A 19,271-nucleotide genomic window follows, 5' to 3' on the forward strand; every position below is an offset into this window, starting at 1 on the left:
AGGTAATGCCAACTGACAATCTGAAAGCCGCTTTGATACCTGCCTGCATCTATAGAACAACAGCACACAAGCTTCACTAAATACAAGAATTCTGCAGGTTTGTGTTGTCCTCAGACTCTCTCAGGAAATATTCCCCTGCAATGGTGCTGCTTTCAGGTCCTTATATAAATCATCATTAACTCAGGTGAATGAAAACCAAACAAAGAACCAGAGTCATAGCTGAATATCTGGTTAGTGTCCAGATCTCAGTGTAAGTTTAAGCATTATAAAAACTCCTACCTTAAAAAAGAATTGGTCGCACCGGACAAAAAAGCAGCGGCCATTTTTATTCGGTTAGCGTTGGCCTGTGTTGTTATTCTGTAAGAGCACCACATACGTTTTCAGTAATTTGCCCGTTTTAGTTCAGTGGTGTGCCTTGTTTTCCAAAACTACACCTACTCTGTGCTAATAGCGAGCCTTCAGTGTTCAGATGTTCGTTCAGTAGATGACCATATGGAGCTATAATTGATAAAAACAAAACCGAATACACCAAAGCCAGAGTGAAAAGTGAAAGCAAAAGTCATTAAATTGATGTTTGATGTGATGGAGATACTTTTCCAGCAGGTGACACGTTTTAAAACCTTTACCAGTGTGTGTGTGTGTGTGTGTGTGTGTGTGTGTGTGTGTGTATTCATATCTTTGTGGGGACCAAAAATTGGAAGTTTATTGTACTTGTGGGGACCAACAGCTCTTATGGGGATGTGGTTTTAGTGTCAGGGTTACAATTGGTTATGGTTAGGTTTAGTGTAAGAGTTAGGCATTCATGTTTCATGGTTAGGGTAAGGGGCTAGGGAAAGCATTATGTCAATTAGATGTCCCGAAAGATATAATTACCCGACGTGTGTGTGTGTGTGTGTGTGTGTGTTTGTGTGTGTGTGTGTAAGAGAGATTTTTTTAGGCCACACGTTGTACATTGTGGAGATGGACAGTGCCATTGAGTGCACACTAACATTAACCTCCTCTGCATCCCGCCCAAGTGGCAGCGCTATCAGTCATCTGTGATCCCACATTGGGCTGTTAGGAGTTTAGAGCACATTTCCCAATCCTAATTGGTATTAGGATATTGGTGGTAGCCCTGCGTCAGACTGAAGACCTGTCCAGGGTGTACCCTATCTCTCACCCTAACACAGCTGGGATAGGCTCCAGTGGCCCCTGCGACCTTGAAAAGGATAAGCGGAAGCGATTGGATGGATGTAAAATTTGTTATTACATAAAAGAAGAGCCCAGACCTGTTGTGCCATCTGTTGATATCTCGTAATACAATACGTTTGAAGTTTTGGACATACATAATATTTTTTTGTTTCTTCAGACTATTTTTCACTTAACCCTTCATGCATGAATTCAATCTCAATCAGGATTTTCTTCTTCAGTGTTTTTATTTATCTTTAGGTGTGAAAAGATGAATAAAAATACTTCATGTATGAAGGGCTTAAATAACAATAATTACAATGCAACACTTTACACATCTATAGTAACATTAAAGGACCAGTGGGTGGCAGGGTATGGAGTGACACATCAGTGTCCAATGTGGTTTATGTGCAAGTGTGCCATCAACACTGACACAAATACAAGAAAACAGCCTTTGAATAGCTGTCCACTGTAGTGACCAATATGCGTTACCATTTTTCACAAGCTTATTGAAATGCTCAGTAAGCTCGTGACATAAAGAAAACAAAACATCATCCATGTATCCAATTCCTGGTCACAGTGCTGCTGTCCCAGCTCTTATATGGCGAGAGGTGGGTACACACGGGCAGCTCACCAGTCTGTTGCAGACTCACAGTTACACATCAAGCTTATTTAGAGTCACCAGTTCATCCAACATGCTTGTTTCTGGACCGTGTGAGGACGCAGAGAGAGCAGACACGGGGAGAATGTGCAGACTCCACGCAGAGAGCTCTCGGGCAGTCTGTGAGGTCAAACCTGGGACCGTCTCACTATGAAGCAACAGTGCTAGCAACTGCACCACTATGCTGGGCTCACAATTAAATATATTCAAATTATTCTTTAAAAGTCAGCTTGATTACCTGTTCAAATAAAGACTAGTCCTAAGCTGCAGTGTCCCACTGGCATATTTATCATTGTGTTTTTGCAGCATGGTAACCATGGTGATCCAGTTCTCGGTCCTCATCATCCTCCATTCCTGCCTGGTCCTAGTTACGACAGCGGAGGACTACAAGTGTCTGCCTCTGGTCCTGAGAAAAGCCTGCTGCTGGATAAACGAAACCTACGCGGCACGAAACGTCATCATTTTCGTCTCGATCCTCATCAACTTCCTGGCAGCCATGATCAATATCGTGAGTTCTTTAGTTATTTTTTTAGATATATTATTTAAAACATGGGGTCAATGTCTGTCTGCAAAATAACTGTCAGAATGCATCAAATATGGGAACGCTACATGGTTAGTACCGTAGCATTTCTTCATACTTCGGGCAACAGGACAGTGTGTGTGCGATTTTCTTTATAAGTGTGTGTTTGTGGTAATGAAGAAACATTTCACCTACTTCAATAGCATGGTTGCTAAAATGTATTTTAATGGGTTAATTAAATATGGAGCTTCATGAAACAGAGGAATACGATGTAGGCATCTAGACATGGCTGATTTGATGGTGTGCAGTACCTCAGTCCATCCAGTGGGGTAAATACAGACTACAACACTTGACTTCGTACTTGTTGGAAAGCACAGTGGTACGACATTTAATGCCAGTTGAGAATTCCGTTCCAAATATTTTCTATAAGATTGAGGTCTGGACACTAGCTAGAGTATTTGGATCATTCGGATCTCCTTTGTTATCTTGGTGGTGGGTTTTTGATCCATGACCCATCTTCAGTGTTCTGGCTGAGGCAAGAAACTTCTTGTCAAAGATTTTATGCCACGTGACTCCGCCCATTGTCATCCTGTACTCTTAGCAGAAAAACAGCTCAGTGTAATGTTTCCACTCCCATGCTTGGCTGCATGTGTTGGGTCGAGTTGACGTTGGCTCCATCTGACCACAGCTCTTTCTGCCAAGCCTTCTCTGAATCATTCAGATGTTCACTGCCAAACTTGGGACAGACCTCTACATGTATCTTCTTCAGCAGGGGGCTTGTGGGAACTGCAAGACTTCAATCCATTATGCCGTAGTCTGTCATCAATGGTGTTCTGGGTGACTGTGGTCCCAACTACTTTCAGATCATTAACAGGCTCTTCCTGAACCTTTGCTTGATGTTCTGTCTTTCTCCATTAAAATTAAAGACTTTGTTTCTATGTGAATGAGCAAACTTACAAATTGAGTAGGGGATGAAATAATTAATGTTTAACACCATGCATTGCATTTTCTTATTATTTTAATCAACTAGGAACATCCTTGTTCTCACTCTGTTGTTGTAATTTATTAATTAAATTTTTGAAATACATTTTTTTTTTTTTTTAAATAGAAGCTGCTAAGGTACGTTGGAGATAAAAGCAACGAGCATACAATATTCTGCAATGAAGTAACCCACTCAACTGCTTAGTTTGTAAAGTATTTGTTCAGTTGCTTTATTTAGTCAGATTTTAATTACCTACACATCTACATTCCCCCCCCCTCCTTCTGTAAGAATCCTGTGTTGCTGCTAATTCAACCCTTCAGGTCTTCTTCAGTTATTCGTGTCAACTGCATCACTCCTTCTGTGCAGGAGAAATTTGGTGTTTTCCTGCAGAAAGTTGAAATCAGCTGTCGATTTCTCACACAACTATCTTGAAATATTAAAAGCGTGATGGAAATTTGTCTGAAAGGGAATGTGGGGTATTTTTATGCAGATCCTGCATCATTTAAAACTGCACAACAACACTAATCCACCCTGTTGGTCTCCCATAGCTGTGGTGCGACTTCGACAAGTCCAGTACCTTCAGGAACCAGACGTACAACGAATCGGCCTCCATCCCAGACATCTGCTTCTACCCAGAGGTACAAACTAAATGAGGTGTCTGAATTTTGCAGTCGGGTCCATCTGTTGTGTCTTTTTTTTCTTCCCACTTGTGTGACAGCGGCAAACTGATGAATTAAACATCCTCGACATCTGCTCGCGCCCAGAGGGAGGTCTCGCCTCAGACAACGCTACGACTGATGGAGCCATCAGAACGTCACGGAGAAAATATCCATTATGTTGTTTTGCTCACATAATATGCAGCTGATTGATGAACTCAATAAGGGAGCCACATTTTTATAGCTCCGAGCTCGGGTTGACTCATGTATTGTTGCATGTATACATCATAAACGTATTTCCTCCTGAGGCTCATGCGTGCAAATAAGACCTATTTTACACACATAAAGAAGAGTTATTGACTTTGTTTTAGGCCGCACCAGAACGCACTCCAATATTAAATTAGACAAAAACTGATGTCTGTGCCAATGTCAGAGGCTTTTGGTGCAGTGAGCGGGCTGTCAGATATTTCATTTTTATAAAAGGGCACTTTACCAACTTTACACATAAAGGCCAGTCGACTCATTCTCATCTTGTGATAATGGAGGTTTAATGTGGAGGAGCTAATGAGTTCATAGTGATGCCGTAAATGTTACTTCAGTTTGGAGACAGAAGATTGGCAGCAGGAGGTTTGTGAGCAGGCGAGGGAGTCCACCAGTGAGGACAAAGGTAAACACAGAATGTTTTCAGGGGTGAAGAGTCAGGATGATTTCTGCAGCTGCAGCAGTCATCTCTTATTAATTAAGTAAAAGTGTTACACACGTCACTCTAAGTGCTAATGCAGGCATGCTAACAGGTATGCTTAGTTTAGTTTGTTTGCATGATAATACAAAATGTGTCCCTATTCATAAAATCCGTTCATAAAATTCCAGCTTGCCCAGTGTCCCCTTCAAGCTTGTCTCTTGTCAGATCTCTGAACATGTCAAACGCCTCAAATTTTCAATAAACTGAGTCGTAGCATCTAGAGCTAGACTAGACGAGGAGGAGAGCACAATAGTGGATGACATTGTAAATCCTTTGCTTCTGAAGGTGAAGAAGGCCTCACCCATGTATCCTGGGTCAGGATGCAAATGTCGTAGAGGACTACGAGTACCTGGTTGTCCTCATCACCAGCAGGCAGACCAACACAGAGGCTGTTCAAAAACAAGGGAGGAAGCTTGTGTTCACTGTGTGCAGCAGAGTGATGGTGCTTTTGTATACCTTAATTCTGGCAGCTGCAGCGTACTCTGCTGAGCACCATTAGGAAATCTTCCTCTATGATTGGCTGCAAACTGGAGACTTTGTTTAGTGACTTCCTCTCTATCACAGCTTTCAAACTGTTATCTATCAAAGATCACTCTGATCAACCTCTGCACCACATGCTAACATCCACTATATTACAGTATGGATATCTGGCAGAGATTCACCAGTCACTTATTATTATAATTAATAATATTATTATTATCATTATTATTTGCCACTTGCCCTGTGAGCCCGCTCAGCTGGGATAGGCTGTCCCAGCTGAATGGGCAGATGTTGAGTGGAGACCTTTTCAGTGCACTGTGGGCTACGGCTGTTGCACTGCAGTTCATTCAGAGGTCATTTCCTCTAATGTTTCCCCTCTGATGCTTCAGGACTTTACAGTAGTACTGTGCTTTGAAAGTCTGACCATGAGGGATGAATTCAAGGTGCATGAAAAAAGAAACCACATTGTGCATCATGTGTTGATCATGCTTTTCACTTGAATTATAGCGATGACACTTGAGTCAGCTGTACACAGAACTTCATATCTGCACAAGTTTAGGTCACGGTTTCCTGCAATGTATTGCAAAACTACCCCACTCTACTACTACTGACGATTCTCACACATGTAAAAATCGGCTTGGAGAAAACTGAAGAACCAGGAAAATGTTATACACCTTTTTATATATATATATATATATACTGTTTGTTCAGACGACTGGATGTCCATCCACTTGTGTCCACTTTGGTGTGTTATATACATATAACACATCTATACGGTCTCGTCTTCCTCCTTTTCCTTCTGCTCTATTGAGCTGCTCACATGCAGCGCTTCACTTTTCTGTCTGTGCTGGCACAAAATTATTGCACCATCAACATTATGGGAGGTTGGCAGAACCTCAAGAATCGAGTGAAAAATAAAATCCAGCCGAATCACAACGTCTTCTACCAGGTCAAACAGCTTTCCAGTCTCAAATCCCAGTTGCAAATGGTCCAAATGGGACTTCTGTGTTTAAAAAGAGCAGGAGCCCTGGAAGCAGTAGAGCGGTCCATGAGAAGATGACTTTGAATGGATATTGATCAAATTTGAATCAGTTATGTTTTTCATGTTCATCTGCAGAGTCGTGGAACTTTTCAAGCGTGTGTTTGTTGACAGATATTTAACACTGAGTGCAGCTGTGGCTGATTGGAGTTGCCAACATTTTTAAATACATTATTGTTCAGATGAAGTTGACCATGCGTTTTAATTTTTCACAGTATTTTGTATTCACTGGAGTGCTGGCGATGGTGACGTGTGCGGTGTTCCTGCGACTGAACTCCGTGCTGAAGCTGGCAGTGCTGCTGGTGATGATCGCCATCTACTCGCTGCTGACCGAAGCCTTCTACACGTCGCTGTTTGTTCGCTACGACACCGTCCACCACAACACAGAGTGAGTGCTTAGTGGAGGACATCCTCGTATATTAAATGCACTGTTTGTCTTTTTTGTTCAGGTGAGGTTTTATTCTAAGAGCAGTTTGTCACGGTCATGTGTCACGGTCCGGGCTCGGTGACCCAGGGGTTTGTGTTATTATTAATCTTTGATTTCCTCATGGTTTAGGTTTTGTTTATGTGCTTCCCTGCCTTCCTGCCCCACATTTCAGGTCTCTATGTTCTCTGTCATCCTTACCTCTGTGTTCGCGTGTTTCCTGTTTTACTTTGAAAGTCTGTGTCCTATGTCTGCTTTGCTTCCTTTGTCTTCTTGTGTCAGATTACCCCCAGCTGTGCTTCCCTCCTGTTTTCCATTCCCTCATTACTCCCTGGTGTATTTAAGCCGTGTTTGTTCCTCTGTCTGTTGTTGCATTGTACCGTCACAATGCTGTGTGTTGTCTCTGGGCTCCTGATTTCCATTGTTACCTCCTGTCAGCTCTTAGTTCCTTTGTTTCTATTTTCCTAGTTTTCTGAGTCTTAGTTCTCTAGCTTCTAGTTTTATGTTTTGCTTCTTGTATTTAGTTTTAGACTTTTTTCCAGCGAGTAAAGCTGCCGCTTTGAGTTTAGCTTTTTGTGTTTGAGTCTTGCGTTTGGGTCCTCATCCTGCCTGCCACACAGCCTAACCACGACAGAATGTGCCTGATGCCATGTGCAGTCAACTACTGGTTAGATTTAAAAAGTCCTGCTATCACTAAGTTGAAACTATCAAGGCTAAAACTGTTTTTTTTGTAGCTGGTTGTAGGCATGATTATATCTGCTGTAAGGCCGGACAGTTTCATATGGGAACCTCTCTGGATTGACTTCGTTTGTAGCCAGCCTCTAGTGGACATTAGAAGAACTGCAGTTTTTGGCACTTCCACTGAGGTGCCTGCTTGTGTCAAGGTTCAAATCAAGAAGCTCCAATGTGTTAGACAAGACAGGCGAATGTGAGGAAATGTGACCTAAATACTACGAAGGACCTGCTAAAACAAGCTAACAAAACCAAACTTTTGGGAGATTGATTTTGAGGTCCTTTGGGGAAATGACAGAAAATCTCAGGGGAAAAGAAAGTAAAGCCCAGTTTAGCCAGTATTGTTTGCTCCATATGTAGAAATCACACATATCCCTTCTTTTGTAAAAAACAACAACAAAAAACACAGATCTGTTACTAACAGCATTTTTATGTTCATTTTTTTCCTTTTACATATTTGTCACATTATTGTTCAAATGTCTATAATGACATATTTTACCAAAAAATAAATGCATTTGATTAATTGAGTATTTTGCCTGTAAAAGTTAAATATTTCTACAGCCATATCTCAATGACAATGAAATGAACTCAGAGATACATTAACGTATACCTGCATTAATCATCATCATTTTCAGTTTTAAGTCTTTAATTTTATAAATAGATCAAAAATGCGAACACTTTGACATATATAAAGAATTCGTTTAAATGAGCCTCTTTCTTGTAAAAAGCCTGCGTATTTACAGAATCCCATCCTGGCCCGACTCCCTTAGCTTGCCTGCTTTTTCATCTCCGTGACATGCCGGCTGTGTGTTGTGGGCGTGAGTTGATTTACTTCAAAGTGCTTGAAGTTTTCCAATGTTTGTGTTGTTTCTATCGTAAGTGTGCCTCTAAACTTTAAAAAGATGATGATTATTTCTACCAAAATATGCACCGAGTCGTGAGCTTGTGTTTGTTTATTTGTGGGTGTTAGAGAATCTAAAGCTTTGTATTTGTTTTCCTCTGGCATCACTGCACACTAAAGGCTGCACGCTACATTTTGCTGTCACAAGCTGATCCTCGGCAGCGAAAACAAACGAGCTGTTATTTTTCGCTTGTTTTGAGATTCTGGCTCCTAACTCGTTGTAAAGTGCCTGGAGCTCCGTCTCCACATCTCTCTGAGCTGTTGATCCTCAGCGAGCCTCAGATCAGCCTCAGATCACGCAGAACATTTGATCCTTCTACGGTCTGAGCTGAAAACAAAGAATCGTGAGATTAAGAGAAAAAAAGTGTCGTCTTTTCATATTTTGCTGCAGTTTGTGTTTAGATCTCAACTTTAATGGAGAGCAGGTTTGTCACCGGTGCTGGGTTTCGAATGTAGTTTTTGTGAAGCAATATTTAGGTTATTACAAAAGAACATGCTGTGGATCACTGTTTATCATACTACATGTTTATTTAGGTTATTAAGAAAAAGTTTTCATGAAAATGAAAACCAGAAGAGTAAAAACTGAATGAAAATGTGACCACCTTTCATTAACAGAATGTACTCAGACAGGTTTTGCCTGGGAAAAAAAATCAACACTAATGTAAAACTTTAGAAGAGAAGAAACATGAATAATTTATATTTGTGTTTATCAAATGGTCAGAAATGCCCAACAAATGCATCTTTAGGGTAACATAGGCTCAATGCTTTTAATGTGGATCGGTTGTATTTATGTGCATAGCCAGTAGGGGTGGATGATATAGACTCGAAGTGATCTCACGGTATCATTCACAATGATGACATTTATGACAGTATAGGCAGAAAATACAACATTTTATCGATGTTTGCAGCTTGGAGGCAGCAAAATGTATCACTGCAAACAACATAAAGGCTGTTTCTATTCTTCATTTCCAATGAGCTACTGTTACTGATGCCAGCAGCAGTATAATAGTACAATAGCAATGACACAGCATAAATCAAACATGAGTACAATAAGTGTTTTCAGTTGAAATTTTACATAACTCAAAGTCTAACATAACTACTTAAAACTTTAGTTTAACAATAACTAGAGTAACGTTATTGTCACAGTCGTGGAAGCAGACTGTGTGGAGTGAGGAGGACCCAAGTGCAGACACACAAAACGAAACTTTGATTTAACTGAGGGAGAGCCGTTTGTTGCAGGCTGGTTAAACAGTCCAAAATAAAAAGGCAAAGGCAAAACTAAACGTGAGAAAACTCTTAACGTGAACATGAAGACATGGATACATGAAAACCTAGAAACATGGCAGAGAAAGCAGGACGATCGGACAAGGAATGAAGAGAACTCACAGACTAAATGCACACAGGAAGTGATCGGGGAAAGTGGAAACATGGGGAAACAGCTGATATGAATCAACAGAATGACGCCACAGGAGAAGTGAAACTAAACACACTGAATATGGAAACAACAGACCCTTCACAATAAAACAGGAAACATTATGAGATGCAGACATGGCAAGAGGAGCAAGATTAACATATCCTCCTGAGAACGGCTTTTTATGTCCTCTGCTTTTGGTCTATAACTTTTGTGTTATTTGAGCTACCCTTCTAAGTCCTGATGTGCTCAACAGAGGACATCCTGGCCTTTTCAATAATATTTCATTTGGTTGGGTGGCCTTTTTTAGATCTAACGAGGCAGGAAATTACAAAAAAAGTTAAACTGAGGGATACATTTTCCCTCGGTTCTCAGGAGGATATAATAAAAGTGCAGTTGAAATGTTTTCTACCTGAGGTGTTGTTTCTTGGGTTGAGCTTTTAAAAAAAGCTCTGCTTTTCAGCCATGTAACTGCAGGAGTACTTTCCATCCGCTATTTGTTCTTCCTGTCATATGGAGCACAGCTAGCGAGTGCTCCAGCAATCCTTGGTCAAGTCACTTTACTTTTGGTCTCGTATCGCCAGCTACTCATATCTCACCATCACATGCCTTTGTAGCCTGGTTGTACTTGTTTTTACGATGTGTTTTTGCCTCGTTGGGTAAAACAAGTTTATTGTTTCCATCTGTAGCTGAAATAGGTTAAGTGTCATGTTTAGTTGGAGGTATGCTCTCAACAACAAAGCCAAACTACTTCCATAGTACTGAAGAAGCTCCCCTTTTCCCTAATTGGCACTAAGTAACAAATAAAATCAGTAAGTAACAAATAAAACTCTAGAATTTCTCTGAAATTCTGGAGTTTTATTTGTTACTTACTGATTTGTTAACACAATTAATTGTTAAACGTCGACCATGACATGCCCCAAGTTTTTTTCCATTAACATGCCTGTCAAACAGACGAACAAGGGCTCCCGTTGAACAGACTCTTCTTTCTTCTCGTTCCAACAGAAACTTCCTGGGAACCAAAGAGACGTCTTTACTCCTGATGGCCATGTTCCTCCTCGCCGTGTTTTACCACGGCCAGCAGGTAAGACCACGCCAGCTTTAACTGTGTCCTAATCAGTGAAGGAATGGCAATTTACACATTTAGATTACTGATTCATCACCTATGAGTGGATTTGTTATGGGCTGGTGATTGAGTTAGAGGACTTCTTGGCTAAATATTGTTATTATCTACACCCATGCAGCTGATTTTTGTGTCTTATCAGGTGGATTAGCTTGTTTTTCTAAGCATCAAAATGTATGATTAAAGGTGACTGAAGGGCATGGATAAAAACAAAAACTGTGACGGTTCCTTTAAAGGATAGTAACAGAAATAACCAGAGTACAGTGGGCGTGAGGAACCCAGCATCTTTCCTGTTGCTATGCAACGGTCTAATTAGAGTTATCAGCTAACATGAAGTAAAAATAACAGAAGAAGATGACAAACAGTTGGAGTTCAGATGTGTCCAAACATGATGACATAAACGGTTAACGACCTGCCACATTTAACTGGCCTCTGAGAAACTCAAAGCAAAAAACTGTCATTGCATCCTTTAAAAATGTGAATCACTCTTCCAGCTGTGGATGCTGTGGAATCTCAAATACTTTGGTTCCATACAGATGAGGTGACAGCCGTAGCTGTAAGCATTAGACATCTTTGCGTGATGACCCAGAGAAGGCAGGGGTAACATAAGACGGATGTAGCCATGGTGATGTCAGCCGTAGGTTTGTGAAGTCCTGTTGTTAATCCTTGAGCTGAGCGTTTTTGCCATCACCATCTTGGTGCTTTTGAAACCAGACCAATGAGGTGTGGATCTGACTGTGAAATCACACTCTGACTGAATAACCAATGAGCACGTCCTGTATAATCCTGCTTATGAGGAGTCTTATCCGTAACTGAGCCCTTAAACTCCTCAGTAGAGTGTTTACAGAGATCAGGGTGGAGGGAGGTCTTCTGTAGGACCTGAAGTCTTGTGTGAGCCGTATGCATCACCACCTGGCGGCCACTGAAAACAATGCAGGTTTAATGCTTGAGAAATTAACCTTCAGCCCAAAGAGGTGAGAAAAGGTCGGGGTGTTTAAGCCTGAAATGAGTTCTTTTGAATCCTCCAGTTCTGTATATGAGGTTTGGGCTGAATCTGCACTTTACAGGAACCTGGGTGGTGGCAAGACAGTTCTAAGCAATTTGTATTTACCTCTTCTGGGTTTCTTGAATGCGGTCCAAGTGTAAGAAAGAAAAATCACTTTGGTTAAACCTCTTGCTGCCTATAAAAGCTGTGACACAGGGCTGTGGGTAGAGAACATTTTAATAACCGAGCCTTTAAACACATCTGTAATAACACAGGAAACGTCCTGCCAGGTTTTATGATTGCATAATAAGCGACCGGAGTGTTTCTTCAGCAAAGCAAAACTGGCACAGACCACTTTGTTTACACGTCTGATACATTATACAAGCCATTTCTATAAAGATGCAGTGAGACTCAGTGGCCTGAAGGAAACCGGTACCACTGTGCCGCTTTCATGCTCTCGCTATGGCAACCTTTGATCATGTAGTTTAGCAGCTCGGCATTGGTCAGAGACGGCCGTAATTGAAGGTCTTTTGTAGCCTCATGAAAGTAGAAAGCAGCTGTATTTGAAGTCATGCAGTGGCGTATTGATTTTCTCTGGGTCAAACCACTTGTTTGGCAAAGCAGAGACAATGACAGCTCACAGCATGAAACACTCGCAGCGCTGAAAAGCTGTTTGTGCCAGATGCATATGGCCAAGGGAAAAGAGAGCACACTAAAAAGACTATTTACCCTTAGCAGGAAAGTCCAGCGTGCAAAACAGGATCCAGCTGTTTTTTAGTACAGTGTTGATGAACTAAGTGGCTCCGTGTTTTCTGCTAAATACTCCAAATTATCTTTGGGCAAAGTGGATAATCGCTGACAGAGGAGCACTTTTTGTTTTCATTTTTCATGCTTAAGCTCACAGCAGGGGTTAAGTTACAATTTTTGTGGTATATTTTACTGTTTCAAGTTTTAAGTTCAAAAGGCAATCTCAGTGCTTTCCTGTCTGTTTATGTTACAGTTACGTTCCAGCCAAAGACATTAAAGCAGGATTTTGTCTCAGCGTCGAGCAAGACGTGGATCCAACTCCACTAAGCATAAAAGGATCCTTAGATCCTGTACATGTTCAGTCCTTTAGTGTCCAGCCTGGAAGCTTTTCTCTGACAGTAAACACAGGCTGTCTATAACAGCTTTACATACACAATGTGATGTTTGCAAACCCTCAAGCTGGAATCTAGACTTCTGGCTTTGGCGATTCAGGAAAAGCAATCAGTACTTTTCCAGTGTGGTAACTACAGTATTGCGGAAAAGTCACTTTATATTTTACTAGGAACATGGCAAAGCAGCTAGTTATTAGAATATATGCAAACATGCATGGGTATATAATAGTGCTGTCAGCGTTAATCTCGTTAAAATGACGTTAACACCAGAACCAGAACCAAAACAGAGTTTGTGCAATTCTAACAAGCTTAAAAGTCAATATTTGTTATGGCCACCTTTATTCTTCTACACAGTCTGAACTCTCTGAGCCAGCTTCCGCGTCTTTCTTTAAGTAGTCTTCAGGAATAGTTCTGCAGGCTTCTTGAAGGACATTTAAAGCTCTTCTTTGGATGTTGAGATTCAATGCGGCTGAGGTCTGAGGTCTGGGGAGGCCAGTCCATGATGGGTAGTTTTGATTTTACTGGATTGGATTGGATTACTGCAGTGTTTGGGGACTTTATCCTGTCTTTCTTCTCTGTCCCCAATCGGTTGCAGCAGTTGGCCCCGCCCCTCCCTGAGCCTGGTTCTGTAGGAGGTTTCTTCCTATTAAAAAGGAGTTTTTCCTTCCCACTGTCACCTAAGTGCTTATTCATAGGGGTTCATAGGATTGTTGGATTTTTCTCTGTATGTGCTATTGTAGGGTCTACCTTACAATATAAAGCGCCTTGAGGCAACTGCTGTTGTGCTTTGGCGCTGTATAAATAAAATTGAATTGAATTTGCCATGCTGAAAAATGAACACAAAATAATCCCCGACATCACTGACTGAAACACAGCCAGAAACCATGGCAGAAGCTCCGTCATGTTTTACACTTGGGGTAGAAAACACAGTTTATTTTGGGATCAAGTTTGCCGTCTGTACGAACCTGTGACCACTGACATTAACATTAATTTACATAATGCTTCAAAAAAACCTGCAAACATTTTCAATATGTTTGGACTGCTGTCAAAACACATGTCATTACCAGCATAACAGCAGGTTTTTCACCCCCATTTTCTACTTTGGCAGCCGCTGGAACTAGAAAATACAACTGTGGCGTTAGTAATTGCACACAGGTTGGGCTGAGATTGGAGAAATTTCCCCAAAGAGCAGCAACAAGAAGCACGGAGCAGTTCTGACTAAAACGGACCAAAATATAGTGACACGACATTCTTTTGACTCACATCCGCTCCTCTGCCTACTACTAATCGACTCCAACAGTAATCAGAAGTCTCACGTTTTCAGAATGGCCCGTGGTTTGTGTTTGAAGCAGAGCTCCAGCAACAGAGGCACACAGTGATGAAGCAAAACAGAGGTAATAATCGTTACGCTGAACAATGGCGTAATGAAGCTCTGGAATGAGAACAGGGCTGAAAACCCACAGCCCTGTCGTCCATTGTTGAAGAAATGCATGAACACAGAGGGTGTTAAAACATTAGTTAGTGCTTCTTTCACAAAAGACACTTATTGTGCTGTGGAGAAAACCCTATTAGAGCGGAGAGATGAAGGAAACTATTTCAGCCTTTTATTCGTCTTCACAGCCTCTTTCATTACGAGAGTTGTGGTTTTATTCAGCGCTCGTTATCTCTGACTGCTGTGTGTAATGTCTTCCCTGTAAAAATTTTCTCACCTTTTCCCTTGATGGTATCTGGAGCTGCAAGTGTACAGCTCATTATGCGAGCCCGGGAAAAAAGTGCTGAAAGTTAAGAAAAAGAAAGAGTTTTTGCACATTTATACAATAAGACAAGTTAATGCATCGACTTAGCAAATTTGGCTACTATAATATGTTTTTTGTTGTAGGTAGTTGATTATTGCATCAACAGATCAGCAGAGGAAACTAAGCCAGCAGCCTTTTGCGTAATAAATTAATGGTGGAAACACTGAAGCCAGATGAGGTTGTTGTTCATGAGTGCTGCTTCCTGTCAGAGCCGTAATTACATTATCAAACACAGCAAGCACGAAGCAATTCGTTACAGCCATTCAGAAAAAGCTCTTAATTTGAAAGGATTAGGGATTCTTCTTTTTGACACTCCAGTTTTCTGCTGAATAATTTTAAGACTCGAACATTAATCAAGGCCGCACTGCTGGCAGCAATAATACAACACAAATACAAGAAGAATCAAATAATAGCACTCACGTGTAAACCTCAATTCATTACATTATTTCACTGGCTCCAATATCTTCATAAGCTTTCCCAAAATAATAAGCGTCTTTATGCTCAGTCAGTGTAAGCATCGCTCAGTCTAACAAGGATATAAAAAGGACGACAAGGACAAGGAAGTCGTCATCTGACTGCAAGTAGTTGTAGCCTCAGTCTCGGGCTGTTCAGTATAACGATATATATCGGATGACGATATGAAAAAATCTATCGTTTCATTTTACGCTATCGTTTGTTTCATGGTGTCGCAAAATAAACTGTTTACGGCAATATTTTTCATCGTTTTGATGGTCACTATAGTGAATATAACAGAAAGTTCTCTCTTTCTGTTATATTTAAAATAACCACACTACGGACGGATAAGCAACTGTTTTTACGCGTTGTCGTTAGCAACAACGACGGTAAACCCAGCGTGTGGCTCTGCTGTCCGCTTGTTTATTTTCCACCCAAGCCTTTCACAATAAAGCTGAAGATCCTGTTGAGATTTTTCAAAATAAACTGAAATGATGACAAACAGAATGACCAAAACAAAACAAATCGAGGACCTTATTTCTAAACGAGGGGCTCCCTCTGCAGCATGGACATGGTTTGGTTATGAAAAGTCTGACACGGACCTTTACTATGGAAATTATGCTGCAAACCGGTCCCCACCTCAGACTCAAACATGGCAAACCTCTTTTACCACCTACGCAAGAATCACGTGAAAGAGTATGGAAAGAGTTTATGGATGAGAAGCAAAAAAGAGCCGTCAGGTGCTCAAAGTAAACCTTAGACTCAAACATTAAAACTGGCTTTTCCCCGCAGCACGCCGTGTAATACTCACAAAGTAAATGGCGGCCGTTACAACTTATGTCTAAAAATGTATAGTTTCATGCATCGGTCAAAACACTCGACTCCAGGTACAGGACGCCCAGCTGGAAACACTTCACACAAGTCGAGTTGCCCGAAATTTACAGAATTTACAGAAAATGCTACATTTTTGTGATTTATATCGTTGTCGGGACGATAAATGTCTTATATCGGGATATGAGATTTTGGTCATATCGCACAGCCCTACCTCGGTCTTAAAACAACCATTTCAAAGTCATCAGGATCAGAAGTTCATTGCAAATGGTCCCAATAATTTTCCCAATAACAGTCACAGTCGCATAAGAGTTGGGATGTCTTAGAGTCAAGGGTAAAAACCCTCTCTGTGATGTACAATATTAATGATCTAAAATGCTGTGAAAAAGTGTTTGCCCCCTTTCCTGAATTTTTAGTTTTCAGCATATTTGTCACACTAAGATGTTTCAGGTCATCAAACTAATTTTAGTGTTAGACAAAGATAACCCCTGTAAATACAAAATACAGGTTTTAAATCAGGAGGAAAAAGGAGAGAAAACACTATCCAAACCTGGCCCTGAGTGAAAAAGTAAAACCTAAAATTGATTGTGCCACCCTTGGCAGCGAGAACTACCATCAAGTGTTTGTGATAACTGGCAATGAATCTTTCACTTCGCCGTGGAGGAATTTTGGCCGATTCTTCTTTGTAGAGTTGTTGTGATTCAGCCTCGTTGTGGAGTTTTTGAGCATCATGCTAAAGCATCTTGATCTGATTTGAGTCTGGAGTTTGACTAGGCCACTGTTTGTTTTTCTAGCCATTAAGAGTACTGGACTCCAGATTATTGTCCTGCATAACCTGAGTGATCTTGAGCTTCAGGGCAAGAACTGATGACTGGACTTTCTCCTTCAGGATTTTCTGGTAGAGAGCAGAATTCATGGTTACATCATTTATAGCAAGTTATTTTTACATCGGATATAACGAGATGCAAACTTTCCAAAAAGTTCCAATTTCCTTCCATCAGTCTACAGAATATATTCCCAAAACACTTCGGGATCATCAAGATGTTTTTTGGCAAATGTGATATGAGGCTTTGTCTCCGTTTTGGTCAGCAGTGTTTTCTCCCTGGAACTCTGTCACAGATGATATTTCTGCCCAATCTCAAGAACTCTGACCTTAAGTGAGGCCTGCAGTTCTTTTGAATTTGTTCTGGTTTCTTCTGTGACCTCCTGGATGAGTCGCTGATGAGCTCTTCAGTAAGCCAGCCTCTCCTGCGAGGGTTCACCACTGTTCCAGGTTTTCTCCATTTGTGGACGAAGAGATTCCAGCGAACCACGGTGAGAGACAAAGCCTTAAAAATGGCTTTGTAACCCTTCCATGACTGATAGTGATTTTGTTTCTCAGCTGTTTCTTTAGATTGTGGCATGATGTATTGTTTTGAGATCTTTTACCCTACCTCTGTTTATTGATTATTGGATAACTTCTAAATAGTTTTAGACAATAATCTGGCCTGGGTGTGGCTAGTGAAAATTCTGTTAATGATTTAACAAGAAGAGCAATTACTTTTTCAGATAGGGCCAGGTAGGTTTCAGTAGCTGTTGTCCCTTAAAAATGAAAAGCAAAAAGAACTGCAGTTTGTATTTACTCAGGTAATTGTTGTCTAACATTAAAATCTGATGATCTGGAACAGTTAAGTGTGACAAATATACAGAAAACTAAGAAATCAGGAAGGGTGTAAGTACTTTTTCATGCTCCCAAGCTCAAATATTCAAGCAGCTTTGATGTGGCAGATTTTTGAGCTTCCTGACAAAACCCAACGAGAGATTTGTGCCTCCTCCTGGTCTTCAGATGGGATCTTGCTTTGTTAGGCAAACGTGTAAACCAGTCCACTATGGAACCACTTTCACGTACAAAATGACATTTTTTTAAATTAAAAACTAATCGAGGGCTTATTGTCATTTCCAACAATGCGTTGTGAAGATTTCCAGGTGGTTGGAGCATAAAGGATAAAAGCCATTATTCTGACCTCACACTGAAGGCCAGTCATTGGACCACGTATGATTTAAACCAGAGTAGCCATCAGCCATGTCTGTCCCCCCTCTCCAGCTAGATTTAGCTGAAAGAAAAATGACAGGATTATTGTTTTTATTTTATTTGTTCGCCTAAATCTTCTTTGTTTAACATCCTCATACATTTTAATGCTCGTCGGGTTGTTGGGCTGTCACATTAAGGTATGTAACTGTATAAATGGAGATTACCTGCAGTAACCACAATGTGTGAGGTGACTGCAGCTCCTGTACTGAGTAACGTGTTCGTTAGAACAGGAGAGCGAGGTATTTTCTGTACAGTTAACAGAAGCCATCGGTGAACAGCGGAGGTCATGTTGGCTAACGGCGGAGCGACCCGCTCTTTCACCGGGCGCCATCTCATTATCCCACCGACTAACGGGGCTGTCAGGCTTTGCATTCGTAATTAGAAAAACAGAAAATGAGATTGAAGTTTTTGTATTCACTCATATGATTAAGTGACTAATTGTTACCGCGATTAATCACAAAACGGTTTCCGCTGAACGCTGGAAAGAGTCGCTTAAATCCTCGCAGGCTTTTCAGCCGGCCCTCAAAATTAGTTTTTTTTTCTTCCTCTCATCTGCAAGTATTAAGTAAATGGTGGTGACTTTTGTTTGTCTCTAATGTATTCAAATAACTTGGTATTAACTGTGCATTCAAAACATCGGTTTGTGTTGCTTATTAGAATCCTTTTTCTGAGCTTCAGATTGATCGCACCCTCATGTTTTACATAATTGATCTGGCTTTTAGCAGATTTTTTAATTTAGCCGCCTGATCCAGAACTGCGGCTCAGCTTTTTCATCATCTAAATGAAATAAACAAAAGACTTTCCCCTGAACTTTGGTTACACATTTAAGCAGTTAAGTGATTAACAAGTGCCTGTTTATGCTCGGGTGAGAACACAGACAGGATATGGATTTCCTGTTTTTTGGAGGTTGGGGAAGATTTGGGGAATATGTGGAGAATAAATAAATACATTTTTATTTTTAGGTATAACAGATAACAAGGATAAGGATGGTTGGGACCATTTCTCTCTCAACTTCCATCACATAGAATAGAATAGAATAGAATTCAACTTTATTGTCATTGCACATGCACAGGTACAGGGCAACGAAATGCAGTTTGCATCCATCCAGAAGTGCTTTAGTGATATAGATATATTACAATATATATTAGCAATAATATA

At 40.8% G+C, this 19,271-nt stretch overlaps 1 protein-coding gene across 1 annotated transcript in view; it reads left to right on the forward strand.

Annotated features, from left to right (window-relative positions):
- The window catches only part of adcy8 (adenylate cyclase 8 (brain)), a 132,277-nt gene that overhangs the window by 91,850 nt on the left and 21,156 nt on the right, over positions 1-19,271 (forward strand). Inside the window, exons 10-13 of the mRNA XM_085378882.1 lie at positions 2,135-2,336; positions 3,879-3,968; positions 6,463-6,635; positions 10,721-10,799. Of these exons, the coding sequence (XP_085235008.1) occupies positions 2,135-2,336; positions 3,879-3,968; positions 6,463-6,635; positions 10,721-10,799 (544 nt within the window). The remainder of the gene's footprint in view (positions 1-2,134; positions 2,337-3,878; positions 3,969-6,462; positions 6,636-10,720; positions 10,800-19,271) is intronic.

Source organism: Diplotaxodon limnothrissa, linkage group LG18 (genome assembly GCF_057381915.1).
Source record: "Diplotaxodon limnothrissa isolate DT_005_m linkage group LG18, D_limnothrissa_male_GT1.1, whole genome shotgun sequence".
NCBI lineage: Eukaryota > Metazoa > Chordata > Actinopteri > Cichliformes > Cichlidae > Diplotaxodon > Diplotaxodon limnothrissa.